The sequence below is a fragment of the Lytechinus pictus genome, chromosome 5, assembly GCF_037042905.1.
Source record: "Lytechinus pictus isolate F3 Inbred chromosome 5, Lp3.0, whole genome shotgun sequence".
In the NCBI taxonomy this organism is placed as follows: domain Eukaryota; kingdom Metazoa; phylum Echinodermata; class Echinoidea; order Temnopleuroida; family Toxopneustidae; genus Lytechinus; species Lytechinus pictus.
The window spans coordinates 21,150,788-21,169,379 of record NC_087249.1 but is presented as its reverse complement, the minus strand read 5'-3'; the positions used below and the strand labels follow the sequence as shown (position 1 = coordinate 21,169,379).

At 34.7% G+C, this 18,592-nt stretch overlaps 1 protein-coding gene across 2 annotated transcripts; it reads left to right on the top strand.

Annotated features, from left to right (window-relative positions):
• The first annotated feature begins 1,697 nt into the window (after positions 1 to 1,697).
• On the top strand, positions 1,698 to 17,319 carry LOC129262289 (dual oxidase maturation factor 1-like). 2 transcript variants are annotated; one of them, XM_054900386.2, is made up of 9 exons: positions 1,698 to 2,697; positions 7,597 to 7,654; positions 8,201 to 8,341; positions 8,846 to 8,944; positions 9,789 to 9,942; positions 10,400 to 10,614; positions 11,335 to 11,525; positions 12,746 to 12,894; positions 15,812 to 17,319. In XM_054900386.2, exons 1-9 carry the CDS (start codon positions 2,533 to 2,535, stop codon positions 15,921 to 15,923), a joined length of 1,284 nt encoding a protein of 427 aa, XP_054756361.2. In that variant the 5' UTR covers positions 1,698 to 2,532; the 3' UTR covers positions 15,924 to 17,319. The 2 variants fall into 2 exon arrangements, with proteins under 2 accessions (XP_054756361.2, XP_054756360.2); XM_054900385.2 differs by lacking the exon at positions 12,746 to 12,894 and having other exon boundaries at positions 1,953 to 2,697.
• The last annotated feature ends 1,273 nt before the right edge of the window (positions 17,320 to 18,592 follow it).

Genomic DNA, 18,592 nt, shown 5'->3' with positions numbered 1-18,592 from the left:
ATAAGGACCCACTTGACTGAACCGTAAATTGCTAATTAAATTATAATTGCACATGTTCAGGGCGAAATAAAACTTTGTTTCACAGGACAATGATCGAGGAGAAAATTAGAATATTTAATATTTCATAGAATAGAATACAAAAGAAATAGTGAGTGAATGATGTCATCAGTTCCCTCATTTGCATACCGACCGGGATGTGCATATAACTATTTTGTGAAATTAAGCGAAACTTAAAAATGTCATAACTTTCTTATTTCACATCCGATTTTGATGAAATTTTCAGTGTTGTGCTTCTTGGATTTTCTCTTTTTATTTAAATCATCTCTTCGTTGGAGTGGACTTGTCCTTTAATGTAGCAGTATAGGCCTATATCGATCGAATGAAGATTGAACATATGGGGTGGCATGCATGTTCATGAATCACAGCTATTCACCTGTATGCGAGTGCTGACCATGCGTTATAATAGTAATCACTAATGTATATTTTTATAAGGCATTTCAAGTAATTGAGATTTTATAATATGTCGATGAATAACAATAATCAAATGATTACCTTGAATGAAAAAAAGTATTTGTAATATTAACCCTTTGCATGCTGATGTTGTAATTTTGCACAATCGTACAATTGAATTCAACAATTGTAATAATTAGTTTTCTCCCCTAACTTCATATTAGAGAAGATAATAAATGGCAAAAGTTCTTGGACGTAACATATAATAATCATCATTAGAATCAATGGTTCAAAATGGAAATTTTGATTCAAAGAAAATTACATGGAAACAATTGCCATTATTATTCCCCAAAAGTTAATTCAGCATGCAACAGTTAACTATGAGGCGCCGAATGTACCAATATTATATAGAACAATTATTTGTTATATAATCATTATTTATTAAATAATAACTATTATTTATATATAATTTACATTTTATTTGTAAATAACTACTATTATATAAAATATCATTTCTAATTATTTATATATAATTCCAAGTAATACTTCATTATTTGTAAATAATAATAGTTCGACATTCCATTATTTATAAATAATGATTATTTGTTTTTCATTATTTATAAATAATGATTATTTGTTTTTCATTATTTATAAATAATGATTATTTGTTTTTCATTATTTACAAATAATGATTATTTGTTTTTCATTATTTATAAATAATGATTATTTGTTTTTCATTATTTATAAATAATGATTATTTGTTTTTCATTATTTATAAATAATGAAAAACAAATAATCATTATTTGTAAATAATGAAAAACAAATAATCATTATTTATAAATAATGAAAAACAAATAATCATTATTTATAAATAATGAAAAACAAATAATCATTATTTATAAATAATGGAATGTCGAACTATTATTATTTACAAATAATGAAGTATTACTTGGAATTATATATAAATAATTAGAAATGATATTTTATATAATAGTAGTTATTTACAAATAAAATGTAAATTATATATAAATAATAGTTATTATTTAATAAATAATGATTATATAACAAATAATTGTTCTATATAATATTGGTACATTCGGCGCCTCATAGTTAACAGAGTAGGCGCCTATGTAGATAAAAGACGAAATAAGATTCAGTCTAATTAACATTTTTTTGCATGTCCATTATGTTTCTATTTTTGCTATCTGATGTGAATTAAGTGTTAAATGAATTGGTCATTTGTGACCCAAATCAAGAAGTTAATCGTTTGTTTTACCGGGTCTCATGTTATCTGGGGATTCAAGGAAACCAAAGTGAAAAATCAGCATGAGGTAGCATTCTATGCGGATGTGATGGTGCTAAATATTGTTTACTTCCAATCCTAGGGACTCAGTTCGAATGATTTTGCAATAGTCACCCTGAAAGTAGTTCCGACTCGTCTTTGCCAAGTGGGCTCGGTCTAGCTTCCGCTAACTCCCGCCATTTGCATAATTCATGCGTGCGAAAGCGAACGGTGAGTGATTCTGCAATAGACACAAAAAAACATTGTTACACAGTGGTACCAAACACTATCAATCCTGTTTGGGCGTCACGCTCTGATGACGTTCTCCTCTTGATGTTGTATTTTTCTTCTTTATTTTCTTTGCTTGCTCGGTTTAATACAGAAAGTCTACCGAATTCGTACAATAGGCCCGAACAATAGGCTGCGATTCCGCGTACCATGGTCACACCATTACTCACTCTACTAACGTACAGGTAAAGTGTTTGCTCATTCAACAAGGACATGATAATAATATGCAAATGATATGCTAAATAGTTATTGTCGTTCCTCCCAGTCAGGTCTTCTTTTTTCGGTCACCCTCGCTGACAAGCATTGATTACTGAATAGCTATCTACCAGTGCATTGCCTATGAGAGAAAACTTTTTCTACGCCATTGCAGGCACTAACCTGGTTCCTATTTGGGCCCTGTTGTAGAGTCAATTTTTCTAGTCTCTTTCACATATTTTTTTCTCTTCGAATCTTCGTTAAGTGACGATTGAACGTATTATAAACGAAGGAAGGGGAAGGAGAAATAAACCAAGATGGGTAACGCATACACCGCGTTTAGGGTGCAGGGGTTACCCACTTACTACCCTCCTAACAAAACTCCGGTCACCGCCGACGTGCTCGAAATCGGTTTCATCTTTGCTTTCCTGATTACGTTCTTCTCGTTCATCATCATCTTGCCCGGTATACGGGGAATGCAGGTAAGAAATTTGAAAATATATACTTTTTAAAGAAGAATAAATAATATGATACAAATGCGAATATTTATTGATTTCAAACCGTGCAAATAGTTTCTAATCACTTACGCATTGAAAAAAAAAATTATTTAACTCTCTATTCATGATATTACATGTATTTGACTGTGTGTAATTATTTCAACCTTGATTATCATGAGTTTATTTACTCAATTAAGAAGCAAAAGTCTGTCACATTTTGCATGTTTATAAAATGACAAATATTAATGTTTAGCTCGAGAAAGATGTATATACGTCAAAAATGAATATATGGGACTTTCTTTCTGTTTACCCTACCTGATTAATGTTTAACTACACAATGTCAACGGTGTAAAACCCCAATAGTGAAGATAACTATGTAGAAACGCAAAAATAGCAATTTATGAGACTGCTGCGTGTGATGGTGCTATGGGAGGAAAGCCGATAGAAAGACAGCAGAGAGACTAGGGAGGGAGGGATCGAGAGAGAGAATGGGGGGGGGGGGTAAATAAGAGAGAGAACGAGATAATTTATCCTTTTGTTTCTCAATTTAGCCACGGTATTCTCAACAGTAAAGCAGAGAACATTGCATCACAATATAAAGCAAACAATCGTGGATCATTGATAAATAGCAAAACAAAAGAAGTTCGACATAAGAAATGATTGGGATAAAACTTGAGCATTGTAAAATAAAACCTCAATGAACAAAACAAGAGAATGATATAATCCTGATAAACAGCAAAGCAATAATACTTTAAACCATAAGAATAAAAAATAGCCATGATGAAAATGAGAGATTTTCTAATGTATTTCATGTATAGCATAAGATGAAAATTGTCCAAAATTACAACGAATGACAGAAAATGGAGAATGGTAATATTTCCATGATTACAGTAGAAGTGAAATGTCAATCTGCAACTTGAAATCATAAAGAAATGCACTGTAATAAGGATAATTTGAGAAAGAAATTGTGCTCTATTACTTTTTATTGCACGATGAAAATGATTGAAAGGAGAAGATGGAAGTTCGAAGAAAGGGAAGATGAAGTAAAGAAAAAAGGAGACGAAGAAAGAAATAGTGTGATAAAGAAAACAAGAGGGAGATTCCACGCGGGGGGATGGAAAAATAAAGATTTTTTTTTGGGGGATGGGGCCGTTTAAGAGAAACTGCTTGAGACCCATTCCCATCAAATTGATGAAATTAGAGGGAAATAATGGAACGAAAGATTCATAAATTCTTTATCATATGCCATTTCCATGGTTTCCATGGTAGATGTAGCCTATACCCAGAGCCCACTAATAAAGTTATGAATATAAAGTAATGAAATTGTGATGATAAACTGATGATGGTTGATATCTTATTTTCATGACATGTTAAATCATGTATATGTATATACAAGTACTGCTGCGGATTCTGTTTCGTTGTTCACCATAATCACCATCATCCCTATTACCATCACCATCACCGCCGCCACCATCGTCACCATCGAACCATCACCACCATCAACATAACCATCATCACCCATACCATTACAATTATCATCATCTTCATCTTTATCTTCATCATCATCATCATCATCATCATCATCGCCACCACTAACATCATCATCACCATCACCACCACCACATCAAAATTACCATCACCATCAAAATCATCATCATCAGCATCATCACAACCACCACCACCACCATCATCATCGCCACCACTATCATCACCATCACCGCCACCACATCAAAATTACCATCATCATCAAAATCATCATCATCAGCAGCATCATCACCACCACCACCACCATCATCATCATCATCGCCACCACTATAATCACCGCCACCACATCAAAATTGCCATCACCATCAAAATTATTATAATTATCATCATCATCATCACCACCACCACCACCACCCCCACCATCATCATCATCATCAACATCCTCTCCCTCCTCATCCTCCATTATTATCAGCAATCATGTAGAGATTGCTTACATTCTAGAAAGTATATATGGATGCTTGGTTGTTGGGTGCAATAAACATGTAATGAAGCGTGAATTTTACGCGATTTCAGGTAAAAATTGATTCATAAAAGTTTTACATATTATTTTACACAATGAACATGCACATTCCCTTATTCCTAATTAATATGAATGGACCTTTCGAGATTACAGACGAACAAAATGATGATTGCTAAGAGAAATATGTAAATGCATGTTATTCCAGAAAATAAACCTTTATATTTATAGGAACACATACACTCTTAAAAACGTTGGGCAACATACGGTCCACACAACAATTGGTTAAAACATTATCCAACTCTGGGTAGTTTTCAACCAATACTGTGTAGTTTTCACCAAAAGCACACATTATTGGTTTAAAGCTACTCAGAATTTGATAAAGTTTTAACCAATTGTTGTGTGGACCGTATGTTGCCCAACGTTTTTAAGAGTGTAATATTTTCATCTGGTTCTTTACTTGGAGTGAACTGTATGGACACCCATCAAAATAAGTGTCAAGATTTGTGCTTATATTTTGGCCTTGGTTCTGGGGTGATGGCAACCCATGCTCAAATGTATATCTGGATAACCCTAAAAATCGCGGGAAAGATAATTTTGAAATCGGCCGTCAAATAAGGAAGTTAAAGCATTTAAATGTCGAGGGAGTTTTCTAGCAGACTAGTCTTGCACAAGTTTGGTTGTATGCAAATAGGTTATCATAATGAACCGTTTATGAAGTCAACTATGCGAAACTTAAAAGATGTAAAAACGTCAAATTCTGGTGAAAATTTCAGTGTTATGTTTGTTTTATTTTTCGTAGTTTGATCAAGTTGTTGATGGGATGGACTTGATCGACTTGACAGTTGACACAGCCCTATCTGATCGCCTTGCATTTGAATGCAAAAAGTTTTTTTTTTATAGGGCTATGGATTGTAAGGCCAACCCGTAGAAAAATGAAACCCCTTTGGTAACACTTGACCTGGCTATAAACGGTTAGCAAGGTCGGTGAAAAGTAATTCAAATTGTTCTCAATATAGGAAATTATCCCAAATGTTCCGTAAATGAGACAAAGTTGCTAATCACCGGTGCTCACCTCATGCAGTACATTTAATAGAAAAATGACATGTTGATATTGGCTTATTGCATTATATGCTGGAGTTTCGTCACATAAAAACACAAACGCAAAGATAAGTAGGCCTACATTGTACATGTGCCATTTATTGCGACGAATCCCCGACTCTTTAGTGACAATTTTGAAAAAAAATAATGCCCGGGAGTAAGGTTTCTGAGTCCAACAAAACGTTTGATAAAACAAATGCGAAAATTGAAAATGCATATAACTTCAAATTTCATTAAAATCGGAAACAAATTATTTTCACAAAACAGATATATTCACACACTGGACTGTATGCACATGAGGATGCCGATAATGTCTTACTCTAATAGTATCTTTTGCGTTATTTCAATCTTCTGTGAGAAAGAGTTTCATTCAGTTTTGCACATGTCCAAATATTATACACATGTTAAGCAGTGAAGGGGGAAGTAAACCGACTCCGCTTGGAGATCAAGTCCGTCTCAACAAATTATTGAGTAGAATAAAATATAAAAAAACTAAATAAACGTACATGTAATACTGAAAATTCAATTGATATCAGTTTTCAAGAGCCGTGGCACATCAAGTTATGATACATTTAAGACCATTTCCGTGTCCATTCAACCGCGATGTTTATAGTGAAACTGAATCTTGGCTCTTTTTTTTTTAAAGTTTTTATTCAAGTATCCTCGTATGTAATTAATTCTAAATGTAATTAATTCTTAATGTAGTATAATTTTCATGTTTCAAGTTGGGACAAACAAGTCTTTAACACACAAGAACTTCATGTAAAAAGGGTAGGACTATATGGATAAGAAATTAAATAATTTAGAGCGGAAATATGATGCGTAATTTTTTTTTATACAATCGTAATATACTGCAGTCGAAGCTTTTCTTCATGTAGCTCAATGAGAGCAAATCAAATAGACTCTGCAATCACAGAAAATCAAATAGAAATCGTCTGGTTGGGTATTAGCATGGTGAGTAAGTGGAAATATTACACGAAAGATTCCCCGTGTGGTATAGGCTTGACTTACATGTACATTCATTTACATAATTGAAAATATCCGACGCCAGCACAAAATCTTCATTTTCAGAAGAAAAGATAATTTTTGCCAACAATATACTATTTGTAATCTAAATTTCGTTAACAATTTTTGCGTTATTTGATGGGCTGTTTTTGCATTATCCAATGATACAAACTAAGCGGTCATTTCTTATGTAAAAGGGAAAGGTTTTTTTTTAAATAAAATGAAGCAAACTTCAAATTCGTGATATTCCAGATTGATGCGATGTATAAAAAAAAAAAGTAAAAGCTGAAATGGAAACTTAGTCAGAGCATCTAGATCTGAAGAACATCCCCATGATAAAAGTGTTGATACACAATGCTTCAATTAGTACATACATGTTTCATGGCCCTGTGAAGCGGGGGTGCTTCCATAGGCAGTATCCCCAGAAAAATGTAAAAATTTGAAAAATGTAACTAAAATGACCTTTTCAAATTTCTCGGGAGAATTTTTGATCTCCATTTTGTAGTGAACAACTTTTTTTTTTGCTTTTGCTTTTGAAATTTCCATCAGCACCCCCAGTAAAAAAAAATCGTTCCCAGGGCCCTGACTTAAACGATTTCAATTTTCAACATTAGGTTATTTCGGCAAATGGTTGGCTTGCAAAATGGAAAAACAATACAGAGAAGAATTCAATAATCTCTCTAAAAAAAAATCAATGCTTTCAGCATGGTTTTATATGTTTTGTAAATGAATTGCAACTTTTCTTTATGTTTATTTAAATGTTCTTTTGATTTCAGAGATGTTACAGTTTTGTTCGGATCACAGTCAGTCTTTTCATTGGTGCGGGTATCATGCGTAAGTACATTTAATTGCTGATTTATCTGAATAAGTTTACATGCATGTATTCTGTTTAAAAGCTTCACTATGACAGACAGACAGAGAAAGAAAGAAAGGCAGATAGATAGATAGATAGATAGATAGATAGATAGATAGATAGATAGATAGATAGATAGATGATTGATTAATTGATTGATTGATTGATTGATACATAGGTGATTGATTGATATATATATAGATAAATAGATGATTGAATTAATGAATGATTGATTGATTGATTTATTGATATATAGATAGATAGATAGATAAGACAGATAAGATAGATAATATAGATTGATTGATTGACTGATTGATTGATTGATTGATTGGATAGATAAGATAAATAAGATAGATGAGATAGAATAGATATACAGACAGACTAAAACAACAGCGTTCACCATAATTAGAATGGAGTAGGGTAATAATTAATATTACATACACGCTACACAGGGTCCGCTTGAAGAAAAGTTCATGAGTGCTGAATCCTAGGTAAACAGAAATTATTATTATATTAATTCAATGCAGTGTCTCTTTGGGGACAAGAATGGGAGAAGGCTAGCCTTCATAACATCAGTACATACTACAAGGCGTTCTCTCCCTACGAGATAGAACACGCTGACATCGAAGTGAAGATAGGACTCAACAGCGTCAACATCACACTCAAAGGTGAGATGATTGCATTTGATAATTCTGAATACACCTATTTACTGTCATGCCATGATTGCATTCAATCATTTTGAATACATACTTCAGTGTAATATGTTGCAAGATGGCAATTTACACATTTGCAGATATAACATGACTACATTCAGTGTACATACACACACATTGCTGTTAAATCAACAAGTTCATTGCATTCGTTCAATTTGAATACATTCATTTACAGTCTTGTGTTACAACATGATTGAAAATGATTAATCTGAATACACATTTATAGCCAAATCGTATTAATTCATGGTAAACATTTTACAAATCTTTGTAACATGATTTTACAAATTTGAGAAATTCATAACTTTCTTAGTGCTTGTCCAATATTGTCCAAACTTTCTTTCATCTCTTTGATTTTATCTTATTCCTCTAAAAACAGAATTTGATTTGGGATGGATTTCCCTTTAAAATTCGTTCATCTTTATGATGGATAACTTGATGAGTATTTTTTTTTGTCTGTAGCTCCTGAAGGTGTCCCAGAACATCCGGAAGAGATTATAAACTACAATGAACGATTCCATTTCTATGGCAGCCAGGGACGTGGCGGATTCGGGCGATTCTGTAAGTGGATCACCAGCACTTCAGGCAGGGGCGGGGGCCGAGTAGGGTGGGGGCAGGGGGAGACACCCCCCTTAAGGTTCGTAAGGGGGGATTTGTAAAAAGTGAAGGGAGAGTACTGAAAGAGATGGATGTATCTCACAGAACTATTTAATATACCCCCATTGTGGAAAATAGGTCATCAGTATTCCAGCCACTTCCCCCTCTCCTACGGTGCCGCCACTGATTTTAGGGATCTCTCTCTTAGAAGTGTCTCAAAGATTGATTGATAAACAAAACGAAAACCACATGTCTGATATATAACTTTACCATGGGTAGCAAAATGATATGAAAATATACATTGTAGGCCTACAGTATATTTTATTATTCCAAGATTAATTTTTGATAGAAGGGTGCCGAAAATGTTGATAAGGTACCTGTTAGATGTATATATAATTTGGCTGATCACGTGGATTAGATCTTTAAGAATAGTATAGTATCATAAGACTAGTACTGGTGGTTTTAGATAAATCTTTAGCAGGAATATTAGAGCAACTTTATTATGAGAACACTACTAACTTGTAATATAACTTCTGAAGGTTGCTATTGCGAAGAAGAAAAGTAGGTTTGTCGGTACACCATGCATGTATTATATTTTGGTCCTGAAAAGGACCACCCAAACTCGACGTTTTCAACAAGTGTGTTCTTGTGTTCATGAGAGTGGTCAAACGTTGTAAAATTCATAAATATTTCAGCGAGTCAGCCATTTTAGATTATAGGATATTAATGACTGGATAAAACACATTATTTTTTTTAATGTTCAAATAGCTTTATTAAGGGGGCTGATGGATTTTTGTTTTCTTTTTAGCTGGACGTATCAACCGTGAATTCCGTGAGGCCCAGTGGTCTGGTAAGCCCTACCCTGTTCTCTGGGTTGCTGAATATTTCACTTTGGATGGGGAAGACATCCGATGGGGAAGGTCATACCGATTGGCTGGATTCTACGCCTACATCATGGTCTGGTAAGCTCTGCTAACAGTTTCTGGAATCGTGACATCTGATTGGCTGGCATAGAAATCTAATCATATGAATTATGCTTTTGTTATTATTATTATTTTATTCGACATTTTCTGAAATAAAAAACAAGACAGCATGTACAATGCAAGAATAAATAATAGTACCAATATATATATATATATCCCTTCCCCGATATCCATGATATAAGTTGAAAGTTCTGTCCAAGATAGGGCCAGGATGGGCCATAATATTAATGCTAAATACTCTGCATACATAGACCTGTGCGGATCAGAGATACAAATATCAAAGACTCGCGTATGTCCACTGAATAAAAAGAAGCTTTGCTATCAAAATCTCGCCTGACGAGCTACAGACATATTTTCACCTATTCATTATTGAATGTAATGCCAAAACGATATAACCCATTTACCTTCTTTACTTCCCCCTTTTTTTTTTACACAGGCTAGCCTTCCCACTGTGGATCCTGGCTAACATCTTGTTCTTCATGGTAATCCGAAACGGTGCCTACTTCCTTATCATGACCGGTGGTAGTCTCCTGACTGCTAATGTTCTTTATGCAAGCATTCGATATGGGTCGGAATTAAAGATACCGTTTGGGAAGGAACACATTCTTACCTTCTACAAGGGACCTAGTTTCTGGCTTTGTATGGTTGCTGGTGAGTGCCACATCTTTAACATCTTGCCCCACCGCACCATTTCTTTATCATTTGGGAACGCCCATCTTTAATTTATTACCCCTATACCACTTATCTTTTACCTATTTCTGACTTCGTATTATGGTTGCTTGTAGGTCTACATCTCTTGCCCCACCCAGCTCCCCCATTACGCCCTTCTTCCACCACGCCTTTCTTCCACCACACTTTTCCCACCACACACTCCCTCCACTACTCTGCAAACGCTCACGTTTGTTACCTGTACCACTTTCGTCCTTCAAGGGACCTAGTGTCCCTTGCCTCCATCGAGCCATTCCTCAACACGCTTTTCTCTCACTTTGGGCATTTCCCAACAATATCCTCCCCACCAAATTAAGACCTTGCCACCCCCCAATATTAATCACTCTTTTCCAAGCAATTAATTTTCACAGCTTGAAACTTTCTAGTCCCCATGTACCGGCCCCACGCCCCGTTTAAAAATATTTTGCAATCAATTTGGTATATTGGTTTTAGTACATTTGCTTCATCGAGTAGAAAAATAATATCAACAAATATGGAATTTCCACCTGGCCAATTCCGGAAATATAACTTATATTAATGCATTCATTTATTATGTTTTTTTTTTTTTACCGGGGATGGCTCGTGTCTCCACCTAACAATTGTCATAATGATACAATCCAGTCACCTCTCTTCTGATCTCATTTTTGTATTATCATTATCAAGGCTTGATATCGGTCATATGCGGGATCATCGTCCTCATCATGGATTACATATATCCTCTCGAGATCGCAACCTTCTTCAACGTCGATCCCCTCCAGGACTTCGAAGATACTTACTTGATTGAGCAAGCCGGTGGCATGGATGGAACCAACTTCGAAGGCGGCAAGTCGAACGGAGATAGTAACGGCCAAGAAGTGAGTATGGTCTTACTATCCTTGTGGTATTTGCGGCGGGGTCTCAGTTTGGTGCTCGTTGTCTTGAGGGCAGGTGGGTTGGGGGGGGGGGGGGGGGGTGTCAGTCTCGTATCTTATACTAGCTAACTCTCATATATATATATCCTCTTCTGATTCTAGTTCATAACTTTGGAGTAATATTGGAATTGTCTAGGAAGATACATGAATGTCTTCTTTTCCTTTCCATGTTTCCGGTCTGAAAACTAACACACTCTAAAAATAGAAGAGAAAATGGGGTAGATCACCCCTTTGAGAGGACAGAGGAGTGACGGCGTTCTTAAAAGGTGGAAAAACGCTGTAAATCTTGGGTCTTCCGTGTTTATTCCACGCTTTCCGCCCTTTTTGTTGTGAAAAGTACAAACTTGATGTAATCTCTAAATCTGACACCACATGCTTTAATACCAATTACAGAGCAACGTTTGAAAGTTTTTATAAACCAAAGCATATATAGGCCTAATTTTCATACAGACATTATACCCAAATAAATTATTTTACCAAAAGAAATTTAAGTATCTTGGAGAAATTATGCAACCTGACCAAATTTGAAAACAAAGGAATCTCTTTTACACAAATAAATGACGTGAAAGTACGACCCAGTGTATTGAGAGACCATGTTCTATCGCGCTCAATGAAATTAACAGCAATTATTAATCGACTGATCAAAATAATTGAAAACGAAACCAGTAAAATCACTTCCAATTTCTTGCGGATGTAGTTTCTCCTGAATTCTAATAATAACATCTAAATGACTGTTTTATTGCACCGTGTAAATCACATACTTCATTAAAAGGTATTAATGACTGATTATTGTCTGGATAAAACAACCATAACATTGTGACCACTAAAATGGCACATTCTATCTGTGTAGTTGCATTGCATTGTTTTTTAAATGACGCAAGTTAATGTAATAGAAGATGTGCTAATTTATGAGCATATAATATTTCAACACCTATATAGTTTCTTTTTTACATTCTCTATACTTATTTTGTTCCTGTGTAACAGATCAATGCACCCTTTGTTATGTCATCCATTTCTGTCTTCTAATTTTACCTTTAGAAATGTATTAGTAGTGTAACATCTTTATGTAACCCTCCTCGGTATGTCTGTTCTCCTTTTTCTCTCCTTCATTCCTTGTACCCCTTTCTCCTCAATTTACTTTACCCGTCGGATGTTGAAATCAGGTATGCCAGTCTCCTCCACCCGAGCCCAAGGGAAGGTTTGAGTATCGCTCTCGTTTCCAATCACGCTTTGCTAAGTCAAGGCGTCGACCACGTCCTACACAGCGAGGTGGCGGACCGGACGGCATCGAGGAGGGTGACGAAGCAGCGGAGTATGTGGTGTTCTCTCGATTTACATTGCATCGATTCACGCTTTGTTTTCATTTCAGCATTGTTTTCATTTCAGCATTGTTTTCATTTCAGCATGCCTGATCTGCATGTCAGCGGAATGCCAAACGTTACACACATGCATGTTTTCAATATTGTCGTGGTACAAATGTGACGCGTGTGACACTCAATCACATCGTTACATTACACATCCGCGCGCACTCATATAATTTACACGCGTAATTAAGGCAAATATGCTCAGTTTCAGGGCAATCATTCGTCATGATAACACACACGATTATCAATATAATTTCTTCCATTTTGTCACAAGTAACATTTGTCCAATTACAAGAACAACCCTCTTCATTCATGTCAACTTCGAGTGATGCAAGTCACCACAGTTACATAGCAAATATGAACATGGTTGATGTCATTGTGTGACGATACATCCGTGTACGTCCCACATGCATGATAATATAATACACACACAATTGTCACCCACAAAACTACATGTGTGATGTCACTCTCCATTCGATTCAACTAAAATTCATGATTTTGTTTTAACTCATATTATTCATATTATTTTGCACCACTCACGTTTAATTTTTGTTTTCATTTTCTTTATGAATCATTCATCAATGAAGTACGAGGTATGCACGTTTCATTTTATTGTTTTTCTTTTAAAAAATGGTGGAACATTACAAGCTCGCAGTAGTTCCATTCTTTTCCACTTTTTCTTGATGATTTCTGAATATTTTCACAAATTAGGCCCTGGATAGAACTGTAAATGAATCTTTCCTCCTTATCTGTTCCCCTCGTTTTCCTACATCGACGTTCAATGTTTTTTCTCTAGTATATTTGACAAATTAGTGTTGCTGCACATAGTTTACCTTTCTGATTTTATTATGGTGCCATTTTTTCTAGCTTCTTTGCACTTTGATATATTCCACAAACTAGGCCCTGATTGGGGGCGGTATAGAAAAATGAAAAAAATTCTTTATTTTATTTTTCTTTATTAAAACATGGCATTTCTTTTTTTCATTTTTAGAAAAAAAAGTTTTGTTTAATATACTCAGAATTTTTTTGTCGTCCAAAAAGTTGGTTAAAATGATAACCTGCCTTTTGGTGTTTACCAAAAAAATAAATTCATTTTACATGCAAATTTATTTTAACAAACAGGTGGTACATTGTAGGCTCATATATAGAGGTTGCTTTAAAAGTTTCTGAGTGTATGTCATTCTTAGGGATTAAGTTTTGTTGTACATTGTTTCCTCCAGATGTTATTTTTGTTCATGAAATATTCGAATAATTTGCTATCGCATTTAGCAACCTCTTGCAGGCTATTAGTCTATACAATCCCTTTTAATAAATCCTGTATCTTTCCGGAATCGCTAGAGCTATAAAGCAAACCTCTTGTGGCTGTAAAAGAAGCGATTATTTTGATACGCTGTTTTATATTTTGAATCGTTTGATTTTGACTTACACAGTATCTTTCTCATCTATTTCCTTAACTTGTCTTTAGTTGTTCGAGAACAAAAGTTACCGCTCATAATGGGTTGTTTTACCATCAGGATATACTTGACCAAAACTGCTTTTTAACCTTATGGCTCCCAATATCATACAACTTGTTTACAACACACATATATTGAGGAAAAACAAAGTATTTTTTTAAACAAATGAGACGGTTTGGTATACCTTGACTGTAAAACAAACCCGATCGCATGCATTTCGTTCTGCAAAATAATCTTTTCCAATACAGTGGCATTGATCTTCATGTTCCTTTTCATAATGCTTCATACAACTCACTACTCATGCAGTCAGACATTTCTTTACAAAGAGGATTTAAAAATGTAACATGCAAATGAAATTACGTGTCTCCTTATAAATTTACAATTTATATTTTGAAGGCCCTATCTTGAACCTTTGACAATATGAAACAATAAATCGAACTTTGTCGACATTCTTTCATATTTCTAATGAAATTCGTATTGTAATTTTTAAGCGTGGAATGTCAACGGCTTAACGGGGAAGTTGGCATGTTAACACATTTCTGGCATCTTTAAGCAATAATCTTTATCGGGTTTTAATAGGTCTATTCATATTATAAAACTAGGAAAGGTTGGACATTTCATGAAAATAGAAAATGATAATGGTCTTCCCAACATTTGGAAGTTAGGGAACTTCTTTTTTACCCTATGAATCAACAAATCAAAAGCATTAAAAGAAAATATGCAAGTACATAATTGCAATAATTGTTCAAATTGACGGCTAGAAACCTGCCTTAGAAATTATGAAATAATGGAAAAAAAAGGGATATTAAGGAATAATTGCACTTATTCTATCGGGTTCTTTTATTTATGTCTCAATCATAGACCTAAATGTTACTGTGAGGCTGTTTAAATGCTTAATATCTGTTACAAAAATAAATTCTGCTTCCTTCTGTTGAATATACATGCATTTCCTGATTTGCATTTACATCTGTCCTTTCACCATGTTTCTACCGTCCTTTTCCTCTAGTGTGCATGCTCATTCTACATGTTACTTTACCCCCCAAAAAGAAGTTTATTTTGCCTTATGATATAAATTTTAACCATAAGAATATGTCAACGATAATTAGGAAAAGTCTACCATTGAAAAAGGAAAGGTTTTAAGTGCACATAAGAAACATATTCACGACATCCTTATAGTGAACGAATCTTTAAAGTAAATGTTTGATTTATAAATAAAAACAAATTCCCAACATGAGAAATGAATACAAAATTGAATATGTAAATAGAATCTGAAGTTGGAAATAGAAAACATAAGGCGATGCTAAAGAAACTTTTACTTTATAATCTAATGCTAACCTCACAAGGAATCAAAGTTTGAGAAGCTATAATAAGAGAAAGTAATGGATTCATATTTTATTACTTTATTTCACAGATCGTCTACACCTACAAATCCAAGAACAAGCGAACAACCAAGCGCAAACATCCAAGACATCCCTCTGAAAGTGCTGGAAGATACTCCAAAAAGTCCGACAACGGACATGTAAACGAAGGCATGGTCGAGGACGGCAACGAGGGGATTGAGATGGGGGAGACGAGCCAGGATCGGCCAAGGAGTGAAGCTGGTGCCACGCTGGGAGCTGAACTAGACGAAGTCGATTTGTCAGAGCCCACATACCAAAACACTGCAGTCAAATCATAGATTAGCCACCACACACACGTGCTCGATGTTCGGTTCCATGACATTTGCTCCGGCGACAATTGCTCCTCTGAAAATTCTACACATTAATGGAACGATCAATTTCGACCCTGGATTAAACACCATACCCTATCCTAAACCTAACATAAAACCCTATATCTTAGATGAAATAATGCCTGGAGCAATTATCGTTGGAGAAAACGTCGTGTCACCTGATGGGTACGCTTTTGTCAATCTCTCTCTCTTGTTTTCATTCATGACGTCATACCCGAAAAACTAGATGTCTAACGAGATGTGTCTTGTGTAATTGTGAGTTTGTGTATCATTTTGTACATATTTAAAACGTCTCTTTATGACTTTGACTCTGATGAAGTAGTAATATAATTCTATCAACTTGGAATGAAGACCGAATGAAATAATTCGACATTCAGATTAATGGTTAAAATACGCCACACCACTTTATAAACCAGTACTATTACAAGAATGCTACAGCATCAAACAACGACCTATAATAAATATGAGAGTTTATTGTGATTGATTAGTCAAAAATATTTTGAGCTTGACGAATTTGAGGATTTTTTTTAAAGCACGATTTCTTAAAAATCAATGTAGGCATAGTAGATGAAATTCCTTAACAATTGCAATTGTTTAAATATGCGTTGTTTGAAATATCGGCACCTGTACTTAAATTGCGGTCAACAAACATTACATGTGGATAGACAATATTACAGGTGGATAAGCAATAATGTATTTTGTATGAAATTGATCCCGGGTTTATACCGTTTTGTCTTTCTTCCTATTTTCTTCCATTTATTTCTTTAATATTTTTGTTGTATGTGGACTTTGGTAAATACAGTTTGGATAATATATCCTCTTGATGTTACCCAGTTGTACTCAAAGGCGACTTGTATATAGTCATCATCTCAGAGAATATATATTTTGTTCCGATGAAATATTAATTAATGGTATATTGCTATTGTACTTGTACTTTTGAGCTAGATGCTTTATATTTTTTATTAAACGAATAAATTGCTGAGCTGAAAGCAAAGTTCCCCAATGAATTTGTTAAAAGTGCGATTATAATATAACAAATCTTTATCAAATGAATTATGGCTGACATATTTAGTAAAATATAACAAAATGGTTTGAAAATATACAGTAAGATGGTCATAAAAACATTAAAATTATGCATATTTTCGTACCAGGAAAGTGTCTTTAACAATAAAGTATAATAAATGGTATAATTTTCTTCTTTCTTCGATGGCGTGTTTGGGAAAACTATTCGGATTTCATCTACATACTTCAAAAAAGTTGATGACCAGTGACTCGCCAAAATTTTTCCAAGATATTTATCAATACTGACCAGTACACTTTGGATGCGATGGTCATTTCCATTTGAGGAACAAATCAGTGTTTGAAGAAAAAAAAGTAAAATTTCCTGGACCACTGGTTCATGCATAAAGGTGTGAAAAGTGAGGTTTTTGTGTTTAGGAGATTGACTTTAAATAGATGATTGATTACAGCTATGATGGATTGATTGCTTAAATTAATGATTGATTGACTGATAGATTGGATGATTGTTATATTGACTGATAGCTTGACTGCGTATGGATGGATGATTGATCTATTGACTGATAGCGTGGATCGATGATCTTTTGACTGATAGCATGGATCGATGATCTTTTGACTGATAGCTTGGATGGATGATTGATCTATTGACTGATAGCTTGGATTGATAATTCATCTACCAACTGATAGCTTGGATGGATGGTTAATCTATTGACTGATAGTTTGGATTGATGATTGATCTATTGACCGATAGACTGGATGCTTGATCTATTGACTGATAGCTTGGATGAATGGTTGGTCCATTAACTGATAGTTTGGATGGGTGATGATCTATCGACTGATAGCTTGGATGGATGGTTGATCTACTGACTGATAGCTTGGGCTGATAATTTATCTACCAACTGATAGCTTGGATGATGATATATCGACTCATAGTTTGGATTGGCGATGATCTATTGACTGATAGCTTTGATGGGTGATGATATCGACTGATTGATCGGATGGGTGATTGATCTATCGACTGATAGTTTGGAAGGATGATTAATCTATCGACTGGAAGCTTGGATGGGTGATGATCTATCGACTGATCATTGATCGGATGGGTGATCTATTGACTGATAACTTGGATAGATGATTGATCTATCGATTGTTTGGATGGATGATGATATCGACTGATAGTTTGGATGGATGATTGATTAATCGACTGAAAGCTTGGATGGGTGATGATATATCGACTGATAGTTTGGATGGGTGATTGATCTATTGACTGATAGCTTTGATGGGTGATGATATCGACTGATTGATCGGATGGGTGATTGATCGGTTGGGTGATTGATCTATCGACTGATAGTTTGGAAGGATGATTAATCTATCGACTGATAGCTTGGATGGGTGATGATCTATAGAGTCATTGATCGGATGGGTGATGATCTATCGACTGATAACTTG